This window comes from Leptopilina boulardi, unplaced genomic scaffold (genome assembly GCF_019393585.1).
Source record: "Leptopilina boulardi isolate dan_hultmark-lab unplaced genomic scaffold, ZJU_Lbou_2.1 LbouV2_310, whole genome shotgun sequence".
NCBI lineage: Eukaryota > Metazoa > Arthropoda > Insecta > Hymenoptera > Figitidae > Leptopilina > Leptopilina boulardi.
This window is the reverse complement of record NW_026137875.1, coordinates 999755-1018603: the sequence shown is the minus strand read 5'-3', so window position 1 is coordinate 1018603 and position 18849 is coordinate 999755. Positions and strand designations below refer to the sequence as shown.

The 18849-nt window shown below is 29.9% G+C and overlaps 1 protein-coding gene across 3 annotated transcripts in view; it reads right to left on the bottom strand.

Annotated features, from left to right (window-relative positions):
* LOC127283756 (protein PALS1) overlaps positions 1 to 18849 on the bottom strand; it is a 222585-nt gene that overhangs the window by 118734 nt on the left and 85002 nt on the right. For all 3 annotated transcript variants that reach the window (XM_051308829.1, XM_051308833.1, XM_051308830.1), the window contains one exon: positions 1945 to 2030. In XM_051308829.1, coding sequence (XP_051164786.1) covers positions 1945 to 2030 — 86 coding nt within the window. The remainder of the gene's footprint in view (positions 1 to 1944; positions 2031 to 18849) is intronic.

The following is an 18849-nucleotide window of genomic DNA, read 5'->3' as shown; positions in this document are numbered from 1 at the left end:
ACATCTATCTACTATAGGTACTATTATTATAGTCACCATATCAAAAGAAGAATTTTCTGCATCAGAATCACATAAGCTTATACATATCAACTCGTAAGATCACAAATTTATCACATCCGTTTCGTAACGCAGTCGTCCTTGTTTCTTTTTTTTTTTCAGTATATAATATAAACCAATGAAAGATTCTTTACTTAGTATATATATATTGTATATGCACACACAGGTATATATATATATATATATATATATATATATATATATATATATATATATATATATATATATATTATAATATCTGTGTGTGCAATAATAATATTTGAACGACCAACTGCAGATCAGGTTTAGAAACGAACGTCAAAGAACTCCAGTGCACGTTTCTTTTTCTCTCCTCTTTTTTTTCTTTTTTTTTTTTTACTTTACACTCGCGAACTTTTATCGGGAATGATGTAATTTCTCCGTGAATCATGGAAGGACAAATTACACGAACAAGAAAGACGTGTCATAAAAAGTTTTTTACATTAAGTGATAAATTTTCGTTTTTAACATTCGAACATCTCTCGATAGTATATTATTTTCAAACCGTCAGATATAAATATATATATTGATTCTCTTTATTTATACTTGAATTTCTTTTTTATTTGTTCATTTGTTTATTTGCTTATTTACTTATTTACTTATTTAATTTATACTAAAATTTTAATTTAATAAACCATAAATTTAAAAAAAACTATTAAACAAGCTGACATTTAATGCTGCACTGGCAATTTAATAACAACAAATGAAGTGAAATAAACGTGAAGTTGCATTCTTAAAGTTGACTATCATTTTTTTTTTTTTTTTTTAAATAATTTTTGGAAAAAAATGTCCATTGGAAAAATAATAATTTTGGAAATTTGGCATTGGCACTTTTACTTTTATTTTGGTACTTTTAACTCCCTACCCAGGTAGGTAGAGATGAAAAATAAAATTCTTTCCGAATCAAGTAAAAAGAGCACAATTGGTTTTACTTGAGTTGAAAAAAATTATTTTTTTATCTAATGTAAATAAATAATAATAATAATAAAATAATTTGGTATTATTTTTTCAAATTAAAAACATGATATTTTAAAATAAACTTAACGTTTTCTTTACAAAATTTATCAAATTTTTATAAAAATTAAAAAAATTAATTTACACTATATTAGTATTACTATAATATTAGTAATTCATTTATTTAAAAATTATTAATTTATTTATGAGTATCCTAATTATTAAGTATAAATGGGTCTAATTAAGTAAAAAAATTTTGAAAAAAAATATTTATTATTTTTCGAGATATTTGCATTAAAAAATTAGTACAACATTTTTTTCAATTATACTCATAACTTTTTCACTTTTAGTCCTAGATACCTACTTTCTTTTTCAAACAAAATTTAATATATTTTAAACGAAAGGGTTCATTTTTTTCTTTTTTTAAGCTTGTGTACCTATATATGTAAAAAAACAAATTTTATATAAATTATTTATTTATAAATTATAATAAATTTGTATGAAATAATAAATATTTAATTAAATCTAAAATGTAAATCAATTTCTAAAAGAATAAGCTCTAAAATTACATCATTCACGAAAATAAAAAAGAAAAAAAAAATTCAAGTAGAAAAAAAAAATGAATTTTTCCCTTCAGCAGTTATTTCTGTTATTTTAAAATTAAGAAATAAACTCGACCTAAATTTTCATCGACCAATAACGAGTTAAATCAAGTTTAAATTTTAATTTAAAGAAGAGAGAGAGAGAGAGAGAGAGTAATAAATTTTTAATATTAATAAACTTCCTACAATTCGTTATATGATGTTTAATTGAAAAGGTTATCGGTCCCGGTGTAAAAATATAATACTTTTTTTTTTTTTTTTTATTTTTATTTTAATTTTAAGGAAGCAAATAAGAGAAAAAAAAACAACTCACTTGTCGGATAGTGTAACAGTAATTTGACTGCTGGAAACATCCTTTTCGGTAGCACCTTCGCTCGTTGAAGCAGCACCTTCGCTTATCTGCAAGAACAAAATTTTCCCAATTACTTTAAATATATATCCTTTCTAGAAAGGACTCCTTCTAATTTAAAATTTTTCCTCCTTTTTAATCTCTTATATTTATATAATCTAAATTCTAATTAACAACTATTAATTAAACCGTGCAAAAGGTGGAAATTTTAATTGAATTATTAGTGCAATTAGAGCACAAACTAAATTTATTATTATATATTTGAGATTAGTTGGCTTCAAATTTCCGTGAATTTAAATTCTTTAGCAATTTTTTTTTATTTACCAAAAATTTTCAGCATATTTTTAACTTATACTGTATTTTAAGTTTTTATTTATTTAGGGTCAGTTGGGGTAAATGGGGACAAGAGTTTTTGGAGCTTAATTTACAGTTTTAAAATTAAGTTCAACGTCAATATTTTAACTTCAGATCACCTGCAAGAGGTTTTGAGTATTACCTAGCTTTTATCTTGACAATTGGCAGCAAGATAAAAAAAAGTTATCGCTCAATGCATAAAAACTTGAAAATCAAAGTCAAACTGTTTTAGTATTTTGTCTCGCATTTGGAAAAAAACAGACTTAAAAATCATATACCAAATTTTTTTCTTATTCCTTATGACTCCCATAACAGAAATTCATTTGAATTTTTGATTTTTGTCAATTTGGTTAATAATGACAAAAATCAAAAATTCAAGTGAATTTCTGTTATGGGAGTCATAAGGAATAAGAAAAAAATTTGGTATATGATTTTTAAGTCTGTTTTTTTCCAAATGCGAGACAAAATACTGAAATAAAAAAAAAATAAAAAAAATAAATAAATTTCAATTGGTTCAACTATTATACAGGGTGTTCCAAAAGTATGGAAACTTGCAAATATCTCGAAAAGTACGAATTTTCGTAAAAAATGTTCAATACAAAAGTTGTTCGAAACAAAAAGATCTACATTGTTGAAACCAAAAAATTGGGCCCCGGGCCCAATGTTGGGCCCTACAATGAAAAAAGTAGTTTTCTTAAATGAGACCACTAATTTTGAATATCAAATTCGTAATCCCCATGAAATTCTGCGTTCAGACATGTGGTATAAGTGCCCCAAATATTGGGCCCAATCCAAGATATCGGGCCCAACATTTTCGACAAAGAAATAAATTTAAAAAATCGTATCTTTGGGGGTTTTCGGGGTCACAGGATTACAAAATTCAAAGCTACTTTTCAAATTGGGCACAGAGCCCAATGTAGGATTCCGCGGCCCAATGTAAGGCCCACAGTAAAAAAAATAAGTCTAAATGCCAAAAATATTGGGCCCAATATTTTTGGCATTTGTACTACAAAACTAAATCCAAAATTTCATGACGATTACGAAATGGATACTAAAAATTAGTGGGTTTTATTTTGGACAAATAATTTTTTTACTGTGGGCCTTACATTGGGCCGCGGAATCCTACATTGCGGGCTCTGTGCCCAATTTGAAAAGTAGCTTTGAATTTTGTAATCTTGTGAACCCAAAAACCCCCAAAGATACAATTTTTTTAATTTATTTCTTTGTCAACAAATTTTGGGCCCAATCCTAGACATTGGGCCCAATATTTTTGGCATTTGTACTACAAAACTAAATCCAGAATTTCATGACGATTACGAAATGGATACTAAAAATTAGTGGGTTTTATTTTAGACAACTAATTTTTTTACTGTGGGCCTTACATTGGGCCGCGGAATCCTACATTGGGCTCTGTGCCCAATTTGAAAAGTAGCTTTAAATTTTGTAATCCTGTGACCCCAAAAACCCCCAAAGATACGATTTTTTAAATTTATTTCTTTGTCGAAAACTGTTGGGCCCAATATTTTGGGCACTTATACCACATGTCTGAACGCAGAATTTCATGGGGATTACGAATTTGATATTCAAAATCAGTGGTCTCATTTAAGAAAACTACTTTTTTCATTGTAGGGCCCAACATTGGGCCCGGGGCCCAATTTTTTGGTTTCAACAATGTAGATCTTTTTGTTTGGAACAACTTTTGTATTGAACATTTTTTACGAAAATTCGTACTTTTCGAGATATTTGCAAGTTTCCATACTTTTGGAACACCCTGTATATCTACTACAAATTTTTTTTAAGTTTATTCATCCCTTAATACAGTAATATACTTAAGGAAACTTTTTTCTTAAAACTTTCTTAGAAACTATGCTGTCCCAATTTACCCCGAATTTTATGGAATTTTTTAAATTTTGGGGTAAATGGGGACAGTCAGTTTCATGCGTTCAAAGCTCAATAATATTTGCCCACCTTACGGCATATCAGGGCTTTACAAAAAGTTTTGTATCTTTAATTCTAAAAAAGATAATAATCTTCGTCAAATATTCATCTTAAAGTTTATATCTTTGACTTGAACGATACAAAAGAGAAAATTAAAAAAAAATTTGTTTTCATTGTTTAATTGTTTAAAATGAAATAAAAAATTTTCCATTTTTTTTTGTAAATTTCAAATTGATACAGTTTGTGAAGAAATAATTAGAATTAAATTCTAGATACGGCATTTTAAAGCTTATTTCATCACCTTTCTAACGCATTTTTGAAAATTTTTCTACGATGATTTTTGAGCAAGATATGACCAATTGTTTAAAAAAACATAACCCTTTTTTCAATTGTTGATAACTTATGAACAATTGACTTTTGAAAAAAATTGTTCAGAGAAAAAATGTTCCTTATTATGTGTAGAATTAGGAAAAAAATATTTAAAAATTATTAAAAAAAAATTTTTAAATAATTTTTCAATTTTTAAAAAAATTTATTTTTTTACATTATATTGCAAGTTCAAATGGCATCAAGAAGTTAACATTCGTTTTCACGTAGTGTGCGTAGCGTAGTTGGTAAAACGTTAGACTCATAGTCCTTAGGTCGTAAGTTCGATTCCCCTTTTTGTAAAGCCCTGATATGCTGTAAGATGGGCAAATATTATTGAGCGGCAGTGTACACCCAGAAAAAAGATTCTTTGTTTCAAAGAAATTTGTGCATTTGTTATAGGGTCAAATAAAAATTTCTTTGATTTAAAGAAATTATTTCTTTACCTTAATTTTCTTGACTCAAAGAAATATTTCTTTGATTTTACGAAATTTTTTATTTAAATCAAAGAAATAAATTTTTATTTTAGTGCACAAATTTCTTTAAATGAAAAATATATTTATTTAATTTTGAGATTGTATATCTATATACCTATGTTCGTATTTTGATTAAAATATTAAATTAATATATTAAATTAATTAAATATCAGTGTAGATATTAATTTTTTTGGATTTTATTATTGTAGTAAAAATAGTAATTGGTTTATTTATTTTCTTTTTTTTTGAAAAATCCATAATTTATTTTTTAAAAATCATTAAAAATGAGCTTTCGCCCATCATCGTCGGCCTTAGCTTTTCATATTTAAAATACTGAAATAAATTAACTTTATACAGAAAAAATATCAAAATTGTAAATCATATACTTTTAAACGAAATTTAAAACGTAGATTAAAATTTTTAAGAAATTTATTATAAATTATAAAAATTAAATAAAAATGACAAACATAACCTCAAACTCAACATGTGGTTTTTTCAAAAAAAACTAATTTCCATCTTTACTACTTAATTAAATATCTTTGAAATAGTTTTAAATGTACTTCAAAAACATTTAATTAATTTAATACGGACTTTTACAAGTGAGGTTACATGTAAAACAGAGTTTTGATCACAAAGAAAACAATCAATACACACTGCGAGTATTTCCACATTTCACACATATATCACTCGTAAATCCCAAAGACACGAACAATTCACAAACATCTTTATCACTCACTGTAAGAAAATATAAAACAAAATTTAGCAATACAATTAACAGTTTAGACCATAAATCCGTTTATAATTATCACGGCATGAACTCGCTGCCATGAGGCACACACCAGCTATAGTTTATATTATGAATTTACGTATTCTGCGCGAACGCAGTCGTTCTAACTCAGCATATTTAAGTTCGAAAAAAATATTTCTTAGATTCAAAGAAATTTTTCTTTCGGTTAAAAATATTATTTAAAGAAAAAATTTAATTCAAAACACTTCAAAATTTTTTTTTCGTCTAAGCAAAAAAAAACTTTTTTTAATTCAAAAAAATTTCATCTTTGATATTCAAAAAGTGATTTAAAAAACCCAATTTATTTGTTTCAAAGAAATATTTTTTCTAGATGTTATATATAAAAAAGAATAAAATAGAAAAAAAAATTATTTAGAAAATAAAAATTTACAAAAACTGTTAACACTTATGCGAATATTGAAGGTCAGACATCGATTTTCTTATCATGAAACTACTGTATAGGTTTGAATGGTTAATAAAATTGCAATAGCAGATTCATGGTTAAAACAGGTGATTGCATAAGTAAAGCCTGGAGGTCCAACCTGTGGAACATAGACCAACACATTCAGCAGAAATTCACGCTAGAAAACGCACATATATAGCCAAGGCCACATAATCCGGGTGACCACTCACTCATATATTTTACATTCCACATTTCATAAACGCTCAATCGATTCTCGTTTTGCGCGCATCTCATATTTCTCTGTACTGGTAGTAGTAGCTCATACAAACTTTAAAAAATAAAAAATAAACTTTCAATGTTTCAAATTACATAATTCGTCTCTCATAATTTGTTTCTCAACAAGTCTTTAGCATATTTATAACTTTTTCTCGTGCAAAAAAAAAAAAAAAATATCTTTTCTCCCTTAAGACTGTGAAAATAGACTTTTTTTATACCTTCATTGCTTTTTAAGTAAATTTAAATATATATATTTTTTTAATTAACTAACTTTGAACATAAAAAAAAGAAATTTTAAATTTATCTTTTTAAACGATTTTGTTTAAATTAAAACAATTTGTAAATTTTAATTTAATATGCAGAAAAAATTCTTTGGTACAAATAAAAAAAAATATATATATATATATCTGTCACTTTCATTGAAAATTATATTATTTGTTTTAATGAAAATTTGGTTGATTTAAACTATATAGTTTCCCAGGCAGAAAAGTCGGTGGTGTGCCGATGCTTACGACCAGCATGACACCGGCCCAGTGGTAAAGTCGAACTATAACCGGTACCACACAGTTTTCCTAAAAGTATCAAATTGAGACCAAAAATTGCATCAAATCTTTGCAACGTTTTGATGCACATAAGTTATATCAAAAAGAGATCGTTTTGTGTATCATTTTTAGAAATGATACACGAAACGGTCTCATTTTTTGATGGAAAAAATTTAATCAATTTATATCAATCATGGCCGAATTGAATCGACTCAAAATTAAACGAATTTTTTTCAGATATTTTGGCAATAGTACAATTGCGGAGACCATTTCACTATTTAATTTGAAAATGAAAATAACAGAAAATCAAAGACAATGTGCAATTCGATAATTAAAAAGTGACAGCTTATAAACATAACCTAAAATGCATGAGAAAAAATTTGTCGATAAAATCAATATAGCCGAGCTTTTTAGAAGGTAGATGGCAGCACCCATCTATTTTCTTTCTATAAATTTTTTCTGAATCTTTTTTATAAAAAGCAAAACTGCCATCTACCTTCTAAAAAGCTGGGCTATATTGATTTTATCGACAAATTTTTTCTCATGCATTTTAGGTTATGTTTATAAGCTGTCACTTTTTAATTATCGAATTGCACATTGTCTTTGATTTTCTGTTATTTTCATTTTCAAATTAAATAGTGAAATGGTCTCCGCAATTGTACTATTACCAAAATATCTGAAAAAAATTCGTTTAATTTTGAGTCGATTCAATTCGGCCATGATTGATATAAATTGATTAAATTTTTTGCATCAAAAAATGAGACCTTTTCGTGTATCATTTCTAAAAATGATACACAAAACGATCTCTTTTTGATATAACTTATGTGCATCAAAACGTTGCAATAGAAAAAGATACAACCAAGTTTACTGTGCATGGTACAGGTCCAGTTGATAAAAAGTAACCGGCCCAGCACCGGCATGGTACCACATGTCAATACCGTTTTTATACCGGAAACGGAGTTATGACGGCATCAAAGTAAGTACCGGTCCGGTACCGTCTCGGCACCGGCCCGGTACTACTATGTAATACCGTTATTATACCGGCAATGGAGCTCTGCCGGCTTAAAAATTAGTACCGGCCCAGTACCACTTTTCAATACCGTTTCTTCACCGGCAATGGTGTTTTGCCGGCATCAGATCAAGTCTTTTCCGATTTAATCTTATAGAATTTTGATAATTTAATAAGACATTAAATTAATTTCATGCCACTGCGTTTCTGAAAGTTTTTTCTTTAAAACCAGTACCGGGACGGTACCGGGCCAGCGTTTTTTCTTTTGCCTCCGTCCCAACGTATATTGTTATAAATGTATGTATAGTGCTAAATAATTATTAACTTTGCCATTACATAATTGAAATTGACTTTTAGATAAGTTGTTTTCTATTAATTTAGAACTTTTTGCAAATGGTCCTGGTATCAAACTTTATAAGCACACTTTGCATTTACTTCTCATAAGCAAGTTCAGGTTAGCGGATGTGGCGTCGACTTTGCAGTCCAAGGGTCCTAAGTTCAATTCCTCGTGTCTTCATATGTATTTTCTGTTAATTATTAATAATGATCCATATGTTTCAGCATTCTCTTTAGTGTTTACAATTAAATTAAATAATAATCAATACTGTTTAATGTTTAAAAAATATGAAATGTGTTGTTAATAAAATATAGTGATCTGACACCGCGCCAGAATAACGCTGGCAGAAAATTAACAAAGTATTTTTTTAGCACTGGCCGGCGGAAATGCCGGTATCTCGCCGGTACTGCGCCGGCAGTAAACCAGCATGAAAACACTAAAAACAAGAACCAGGCCGGTGTTTTACCGTCACCGGGGAGTATATTTCCCGGGTTATCATTGTTGACTGGACCGGCTACGGGCCGGCGAAAATGCCGGTACCGGGTCGGCACCGGCAAGTCCGCCGCTGGTACCGGCCGGGTACCATGCCTATCGTTGATTTCTGCCTGGATTAGAATGGACGCATGTAAATTTCCATTGGAATTCTAGTAGAACGTCCGAAATATGCCATATCCTTATATTTTGCACACCTGCCTCACCCTGCTTTTTCTCTATTTTAGTACCCCGCTCTGTATCGAAAAAAGCTACCATTCCCTGCAAAGTGTCACAATTCGGATGTTCCATTGATTATATTATATTGTCAAAATAATATATTGACATGATTTTTAACCTAAAAAATACAAATAAAATAATGTACTAGATCAACCGAAGAATTATTTTTCATTTCAAGGTAATATAATATTTAACTGCATATCAAAAATATACTAACTTTGAATTAAACAAAATTTATGGTTATGATTATTTATGATTTATTTTGAAATAATTCACAATTTATATATTTTTGAGTAATTTGAATTCAGTTATAATTAAAAACATTTTACGATATTTAATTAATTAATTAATTATATAAAAATTAAATCACTTTCAAACATAATCTCTAAGGTTACAATGTAAATAATAAAAATAATAATTTGCAAAAATTTTTTAAAATATATTTTTTTTAATGTTGTTATTACATATTTTAATTCAAATGTAAATATAATTTTAAATTTGGATAAATAAAATATATTATTATGTGAATATTATTAATATATTAATTTATGCAAAAAAGTAACTATAATGTTACCTAGTAAATTCGCTTTTAGAAATCAGAAAAAAATTTATTTATTTTTATTTTAAACAAAAATTTTAATGATCGAAAAAATCATTTTTAAAATTTTTTATAATGGAATAAAATCTTTACTTAATTATCATTTTATTTGGTGTGATATAGAAACAAATTAATTTGACGTTATGTCAAAATGCCTTTAATTACATTGCGTAGTAGGGATGTAAAATTTCATGAAATTTTCGTTTCGTAAATTATTTCATGAAAAATTGAAATATTTTATAGTAAGTTAATGGGATTGTTACGTTCCGAACTAGGCGTGGTTTTTAAATAAAATGAATTTTATTTACTTGAATGTAATAAGGCTGATTAATCAGGTTGGTAAAGCCTGATATTTATTTTTATGTAGGATCGTGGTCACTTGTCAAAACTACGGGTTTTGCGTTACAATAACAAGTCAAATATTCCCTTTTATAACATTTATTGATTAAATAATAATTATATAGTAATGATTATACAATAATGATACAAGTTTACAATTCTTTTACTTACTTTTAGCAATGAAGTCGGATAAATCGATGATTATAGCTTAGTCGTTATAATTGGTTTTGATTTGATTTGAAATAGTTCGTTTTGGTTGCACTTGTGTAACTTTAACGACTTAAATTGTTTTATAACTATTTAAAGAATTGCAATATTCTTTATTGTTATCTCTCGTCACTCGCACCTTTGATAGGAATGAATTTTATAGCAGGTGTAAGAGAAGCAACATATACTAAATTGACAAATTTAGAAAAAGAGATAATGCAAGATTTCTTTAGTATTTATAGTTATAAATACGACAGTTATTTCTATTAAATTATTGATTCTAAGTGTTAATTTGCTTCTCTTGCACCTATTGGCTATCAGGAAAGAACTATGTTCTAAGTGAAAAGTCAATTTAACTTGCACCTATTGGCTATCAGGAAAGAATACAATAATTAGGGCGAAAGTAAACTGAAGGGTCGCTCTACGATGTTAGAGATTGCACCGGAACTTTTGACAAGCTTTATGGAAAAAGCTCTTGTTTATATACTAGTCGATTATGCTAATTAGTGGGAGAAATGTCATATTATTGGGGAAGGGGTGATCTATAAATAGAATCACTTTCCTTATATGGTAATGATCTACATCGCATGTATGACATTGAATCTTCTTCTTTCTGAATTCTCTCTTTTATATGCTGACAATGGGTTTTTGAAGATCATATTACACTTGGATCTTCACAACCTTCACATTCTTCACGTGTATAAACAAACAAGCTCGAACTTGCTACACATTTTGCTTACATATATCCTATTTTTAGCTTTTCAACTTTCTGAACTTATATGGTGAAAACGAATGTCATATCTCTTTTGAGATCAATTTCGTTTCCACACTCTATCCTATCAATATATACATAAATAAATACATTAAAATAAGACATACAGTTTAAGTATTGTAAAATTATTATAGAATTATATATAATGTCTTATTTTAATGATAAGAATAAGAAAAATTAGGGAAAATTGTTACCGGGATGTAACAGTCTCCCCCCCTTAGATTTTTCATCGTCCCGATGAAACTATTTCCAGTTGTCGCAAATACATGATTATAAAACTGGAATTTTTGAAATTGAGACTATCTTTTATAGTCCTTACGCTTACTGACCTACATTCATTATGACATTGATATCCCTTGAGCTTATCTGTAGTAGCTAATATGAAGACAAGAATAGTGAAATGACATCAAAATGAATTTACAATGTTGTGATGCGTGTTTATGTATTCATAGTGTTATGGCTATCTTCTTGAGGTAGGTATGAATTTCTTCTTTCGTGTTACAGTTAATGACCTCTTGTTTGTTGTGTGCGTGCATTAGAATTGTTTAGGTCGGCATTTTTCATCCCTTTATGATGTAGAAGGCTGATGATTCTCGTCAGTATACTTGTGATTGCAATGGAGCAACAATCAGCAGCAGAAAATAGTGAGTGAATTTGGAAGCAGTGTTTTGTTGTTTAGTGCTACATGTGTCAGTTTATTTCAATTATCTTCTATTTTTTTTTGTTATAGTGTTTGAAAGGAAATGTAAATCGAATATCACCACCTTTTTCCTGACGCTGCAAGGCCTAGCAGCGTCGGTGTACTATTCTGCCGAGGAGATTGAGGTCCTGGAAGACATGTCGCGGCCAGGTCGCCCGAGGAAAGGCGTGGTTAAGGACGGCGTCTTGAAGAAAGAAAGATTGAGGCAGCTGAAAGGGCTGAAAGAAGAATTAAGGGAGAACGCAGGAACTATGACGTCGATGTTCAATTCTCTCTTGTGAGTATATATATAATTTGTTCTTTTACTTCTATTATATATAAAATCTGTCACTATTATATATGCATAATTTTTCCCCTTTTTTTTTTTTTTTTTTTTTTAGTCGTTCTGGTCGCCCTATCGGCTGTTTCTGTGGTGAATGCCTAATTCCTTTGCCTTCTTCAAGGGAAGCTCAGGCAATTCTGGAAGCCAGTAAGTTCACCCTCGTTTGTTTACTCATATATTTTCCTTCTCTCTCTTTTATTTTTGTTATATATATATTTTGTTTCTTGTTACAGATCGTGAAGCGAGGCCTAAAATTAGGCCACGAACCATGGTTTGGCTTACGGAAGGAGCCGAAAATGCCTTATCCTCGCGGCCTGGTCCTTCCTGGGAACCGCAACCTGGCCCATCTTGGGAAGAACAACCTGGTCCATCTTCATTTATTAATATTACATTATTTTTATCCAATATAGCCACAATTCTGTATGGACCATGATAACAAGGATCGAATTTTCTTTTCATTCCTTCTTTTATTACATAAGCTTTATCTCCTACTTTTCCTAAAAATGGTTTCATTAGTTTATCGTAATTTTCTTTTGATTTTAATTTAGCATTTATTAAATTATTTGCTGCTAAGATTCGAATTTCATTTAATCTGGTTATTAATTCTGATAAGTATGAGCCATATGTTTCTAGTTTTTCTTGTTCAGGAAATGAGCTAGGAGTACGGGCTATTTTACCGAAAACTAACTCATATGGAGTGAAATTAGTAGCTTCATGTACTGAAGTATTATATGCAAACATAGCAAAAGGAAGTAATCTATCCCAATCATCATAATCTTTAGCATATTGTTTTATATAATCTGCTAAAACAGCGTGACTTCGTTCTAAAGATCCATTTGTTTGAGGCCTATAACCTGATGTTGTGACTTGTTGTACTTCAAATAATTTTGATAATTTAGACATTAACTTTCCTATAAATGAGGTACCTTTGTCAGTTAATATTACTTTTGGTGCTCCATATACTGAAAATAATTCTTTTGCAACAGTATGAGCGATTGTGGTTGCAGAAATATCAGGTATTGCAACAGCTATGCAGTATTTAGATAAATGATCTTGCATAGTTAGGATATGACAATTTCCATCTGGGGTTGTTGGTAATTTACCTACAGTGTCAAGAGAAACTTTATCAAAAACGTCTAAAGGAGTATCAGTAATAAGCATTGGTTCTCGGGTTTTAATACGTACAAGTTTTTGAGATTGGCATGTTATACATTTTCTTACAAATTCCGTTATTTCATCTTTCATTCGAGGCCAATAGAATCTTTCTCTTATTCTTCTATATGTTTTTGTAATGCCTTTATGTCCTGCTATTTTGCTTTTGTGGTATTCACTGATAATATCGTTTCTAATTTCTTCTTTAGGTACTACAACTTGTCCATGACAAATAGTAATTTTAATATTACTGTTTTCAAAAATAGAATTGATAATTTGTATTAACTCTCCTCTAGGTAATTCATCGGTAAAGTCTCCATGCCTAGATATTCTTATTTCTTCTGTTTTTTCGTGGTAAAGAAGACTTTTTAAATTACGTATTCCTGCAATGATATCTTCTTTTATTAAAGGATCAAAATGATTTTCTTTTATTATTAAGGTGTAAATTTTGTATTTTCCTCGTGGTGTTACAAATATTTGTCCTTTAATAGGATTTTTAGATTTCATTTCTTCGGGATCTATTACTCCTATATCTATTAAAAGTCTACTTATAGGTGAAATGATTTCGCAATCTGCTGACAAGAAATGAATATAATTACTTCGATTATATGTTAGGTTTTCTCTGCTGCTCGTTATATTAGAATTTCTTTCATTTAATTTGGAATAATTTATGGGTATTTCTGGAGGAATACTTGATAATGATGTTTTAATTTTCGATTTATTAAATGTTTTCTTTGTATCTTCTTTTTCTTGTACTTCTATAATTTCCTCTTCAGAATCTGTTTCATTATTTGAATTATAATAAGGTGTAGATACTGCCGTAGGGTTGTTGAATTGCATGGGTGTGTTTATTTCCTGTAAATTTGGTTTAAAGGTTACTTTTCTTTTTTTAAACTTTCTTTTTCTTCGTTTCAGTGGCGTTTGAAAGTACATCTCCTCTATTATGTCTTCATTATTAATTGAATCTTCATATTCTGAGTCATAAATTTCTAATTCTTCTTGATTCATGTCGTCCTTTTCTGAGTCAGAATTTTGGAGTATTTCTTGTTCATTGTCCTGCCATATGGATTCACCTTTAGCATAATCCCAATAAAAATCTAATTTTTCTGAAAATTCAGCATGATCTCCTGTAATACATTCATTAGCTGCTTTGTGTATAGCTTCATCATCATCTCCATCGGAATTAGTTCGCCAATTTCTGGGTGATAAAGAGGTATCTGCTAACCAATCTTTATGCTGTGCTAAAGAATCATTAAATCGTGATATCGATTGTTCTAAATTTTCTGCAATTTTGGTTTTAGTTAATTGTAATGCTTCTTCTTCTACTTCAGAACTTTCTTCAGTTATATTTATCGGTGGGTCTATGTTAGTTATGAGCTCCATTTCTTGCTGTAGAATCAAATCATTTTTAATAGGTAATTCTGGAGGTGCACTTTTTGGTCCAGGGGGAAGTTTTAATGCAGCTGGTGGAAGTTTTAAACTAGGAAGTGTACTTCTACTAGCCTTTTGAATAGGGGGATTAATGTTTTCAATATCCACGTCCTCGGAATTCTCACTTTCCGTTGGTTTTTCTATTAATTTTGTTCTGGTTTGTGTTGCCCTTCTTGTTGATACTCTTGAGGCAATTGTGCTTAGGTCTAAAGTTTTTGGAGGTTTTAATATCGATTTTGGCTTAAATGTTTTTAATTCCCTTTCACTTTTACTTCCTGTAGCAACAGATGTTGGAGGTGGTTTTATTTTTGAATTTTGTCCAGTTTTGCTTCTTGTGACAATAGATGTTGGAGGTGGTTTTATTTTTGGTTTTGGATTTATTGTTTGTTTGTTCATTAATATTTTGAATTGTGTATGTTCGGTTTCAAGTGGTTTTTCTTCTTTTGTGTAGACATTTCTAGATAAGGCATCTGCGTTAGTGTTTAATTTACCTGATTTATGTTTAAATTCATATAAATAGTCTCGCAATTTTAATCTCCACCTTATTAATCTTTGTCCTGGGTCTTTAATGGTGTCTATCCATCTTAGGGGTTCATGATCGCTGACCAAAGTGAATTTCTTTCCATATATATACGGTCTAAAATAATGGACAGCATATAGAACTGCTAGACATTCCTTTTCTGTTGTTGAGTAATTTATTTCAGGCGCAGTTAACACTCGAGAGAGATAGGCAATAGGTAGATCAAATCCATCCTTTTCTTGACTTAATACAGCTCCTATAGCGAAATCTGAAGCGTCTGTTGTCAATGTGAAAGGCTTATCGTAATCAGGATATTGTAAAATGGGTGCCTTACATAATGCTGCTCTTAATTCTTTAAAGCTGTTATCTTGTTCTTTGTTCCATTCGAATTTTACATCCTTTTTTAATAAATTAGAAAGAGGTTTTGCCTTTCCTGAAAAGTCTTTTATGAATCTCCTGTAGTATCCTGCTAATCCTAAAAATTGTTTCACATTTCTTGGTGTTTTTGGTATTGGAAAATTTGCTACAGCTTCAATTGTTTTTGGATTAGGTTTTACTCCTTCATTACTAATTATGTGTCCTAAATAAGCAACTTCTTTGAATAAAAACTCACATTTTTCCGGTTGTAAAGATAAATTTGCATCCTTTAATCTTTGCAATAATCTTCGAATCTTCTTACCATGTTCTTCCAAGTCTTTAGCAAAAATCACAATATCATCTAAGTAAACAAATAGTTCTACACCTTGTAAACCTAATAATACTTGGTCCATTAATCTCTGGAATGTTGCTGGTGAATTCTTTAGTCCCATGGGCATTCTGATATATTCGTAATGTCCATGCGTTGTGGAAAATGCCGTTTTCGACCTATCTTTTGGATCTAACTCAATTTGATGAAATCCGCTAGCTAAATCAAAAACTGAAAAGTATTGGGCATTGCCCAAATTTTCGACTATTGAAATAATGCTGGGTAGCGGATAAAAGTCGCCCACAGTCTTCTCATTTAGAGCTCTGAAGTCTATTACTATCCGCCATTTTTTCTTTCCAGTTCCATCTATTTTCTTCGGTACTATTAACAATGGTGAGTTATATGGAGAGTTTGAAGGTCCTATAGCACCTTCTGTTATCATTCTATCGATTACTTTATCAATTTCTTCTTTCTGCGATGGTGAAAATCTATATTGTTTAGTGTGTATTGGTATTTCATCATTAGTGTGTATTTTGTGTTGTACTAAATGTGTAGGTGTTAACTGTTCACCAGGAAGGTGAAAACTTTCTGGAAACTCATTTATGATTTCTATTACGTGTTGTTTTTCTTCGTCATTTAGGTGTTCTAACCTTAAATTTTCAATTACAGCTGAAGCTCTATCTTCAGGAGGTATAAACTCGTCATCTGTTTCATATTCATCTGAATCTTCGCCCGGTAGTTTGTAGAATTCAAAGGGTATTAATTCTTGTGGAGGTATTTCAACTTCGATATCTTCCGATGTGGTGTTAATTGCAAAAATATGACATGTTCCATCGTTATTTGTTACTATTGCTTCGCCTATTAATAATCCATCTGTAGTTTTTACTAATGGCAGGTATCCTTGTTTTAAATTAGTATTTAAAACCTTAACAGGTATTATCTGTTTAGTTCTGGCTTTGATTATTAAATTTGGGTTTTTTATGATTTTATTATTAATTAAATTTTCTCTTGCTAGGGATGATTCTATATCGGTAAATAGTATTGGTTTTATAGGATTAGAAGCTGTTACAAGTGTATTATGCCAGAAGGATATTTCTACCTTTTCTTGTCGAAGATATTCCCTTCCTAATATACCATCTGATTCTATAGGAAAATCGGAAGGTACTACTTGAAAAGTAATTAATTTGGAATCTATTTCTATTTTTACGGTTCCTAAAGTAGATGTTTTTATAGGAGTTATTCCAGTTATTTGTATTGCTTCATCCTGTTTGACTTCTAAATCTGGTTGTAATACACATAATTTAATTAAATTTACATCTGCACCAGTATCTACTAATAAAAGTGCTGTTGTTTCCAAGAAACTAGGGGAATTTATGGTGATTACTGGGGATTCTCGATTATTTTTGGCGTGCAAGATTGTTCCATTTTTCTCAAAATTCTCACGCTTGTAGGACGCTCCTTTTGTTCCACACTCGTCGTCGCGTCCGTTCGTCGAGGGATGTTGGAGTTTAAATGATCCTTTTCAGAAGGTTTAGGAGATTGCGCACGAGGGGGCGTTCTATTCCCTTCGTATGGTTTATCGTTGTGCATTTGTGGTAATGAAGAATGAGGAAAATAAGGGTAAGGATTATAAGGAACATATGCATTTGGAGGATAATGATTTGGGTGTTGAAAGTATGGTTGTTGATGACTGGTAGATGATTGGTATGGTTGATATGGATTTTTCAATATACCAAAAGGAATAGGAGATTGAGCATGATGTCTCATTGCTTCATTTGGATGAGCAAATCGTACTCTAGGACTAGGGCTTCGTTCTCTGGAACCATAATCACTTGATTGAGAATTTCGTGAATAATGATATGCATTATATTCCGCTTTATGATACTGATGTCGGGTTTCAAATTCCAAAGCAAATTTTAATGCTTCTTCAATGGTTGTAGGATTTCTAGCTTCTAGAATACTAGACATACCATCTGGTAAACCTCGGGTAAATGCTTCTAATGCACATTCAACTAAGGGTTCCATCATAGTATTTGATCTTTCGACACCATATTTATCTTGAAGAGCAGCCTTAGCTCCTGCCATCAAAAGCAATATTTTGTCGTAAAACTCACTAACATTATCATTTCGGCCCATACGAATTGTAGATATTTCTTGTAGGTACCATGTATATGACTTGCGATGAGCAAATCTTTGTTTTAAATGTTGGATTAGTTCGTCTATGGTATTAAAATTTTTACCTTGTATACTATCTCTAGCTACACCTTTTAATCTGGCAAGAATTGCCTTTAAATATTGTTTTTCACAATTAATAGGAATATTAGACTCACCATTTATTATATCTTCTATAAAATCTCTTACAGGAATGTTTTTACCATCATAAAAAGGAATATTCATTATGCCCTGTTGCAACGCAAAACACTCAGCCATTGATGTTATCATGGCATCATTTAAAGTTCTATCAATATTACCGGTTAAATTACTTGTTTGTGGTCTATCTGTATCCATGATTATAAGTTTACTAAAAACGGAAGGAATAATTAAAATATCTCGTTAATTATATCAAATGAAAATGGTAACCCTAAAATTCCAACAATATTAGAATTACTCTCACTATTAATAGTTTGGAATTCTAAAACTGTGTAATTGATGCAAACTTTTGCTTCTCCGATAGTGTTGATTGTACTATCTCTTAAGGAATATTTAATTATGCGATTTATTCCTAAAAAGGGAATTAATTCACTTTCTTTAATTAAATTGATTGGTAAAGATGGATCAAGTATGAATAAACACTCGTGATCCTTGAAGAAATATGATTCCAAAAGAATTTTTGGATATAATTGATTATATTTTTCAATAAAATGAAAGTATGAGTTCATAGGGGAATACGGATAATGGCGGCTTGGAACCGTATAGCCGTATTGCTACTAGGGAGTTTAGTGTT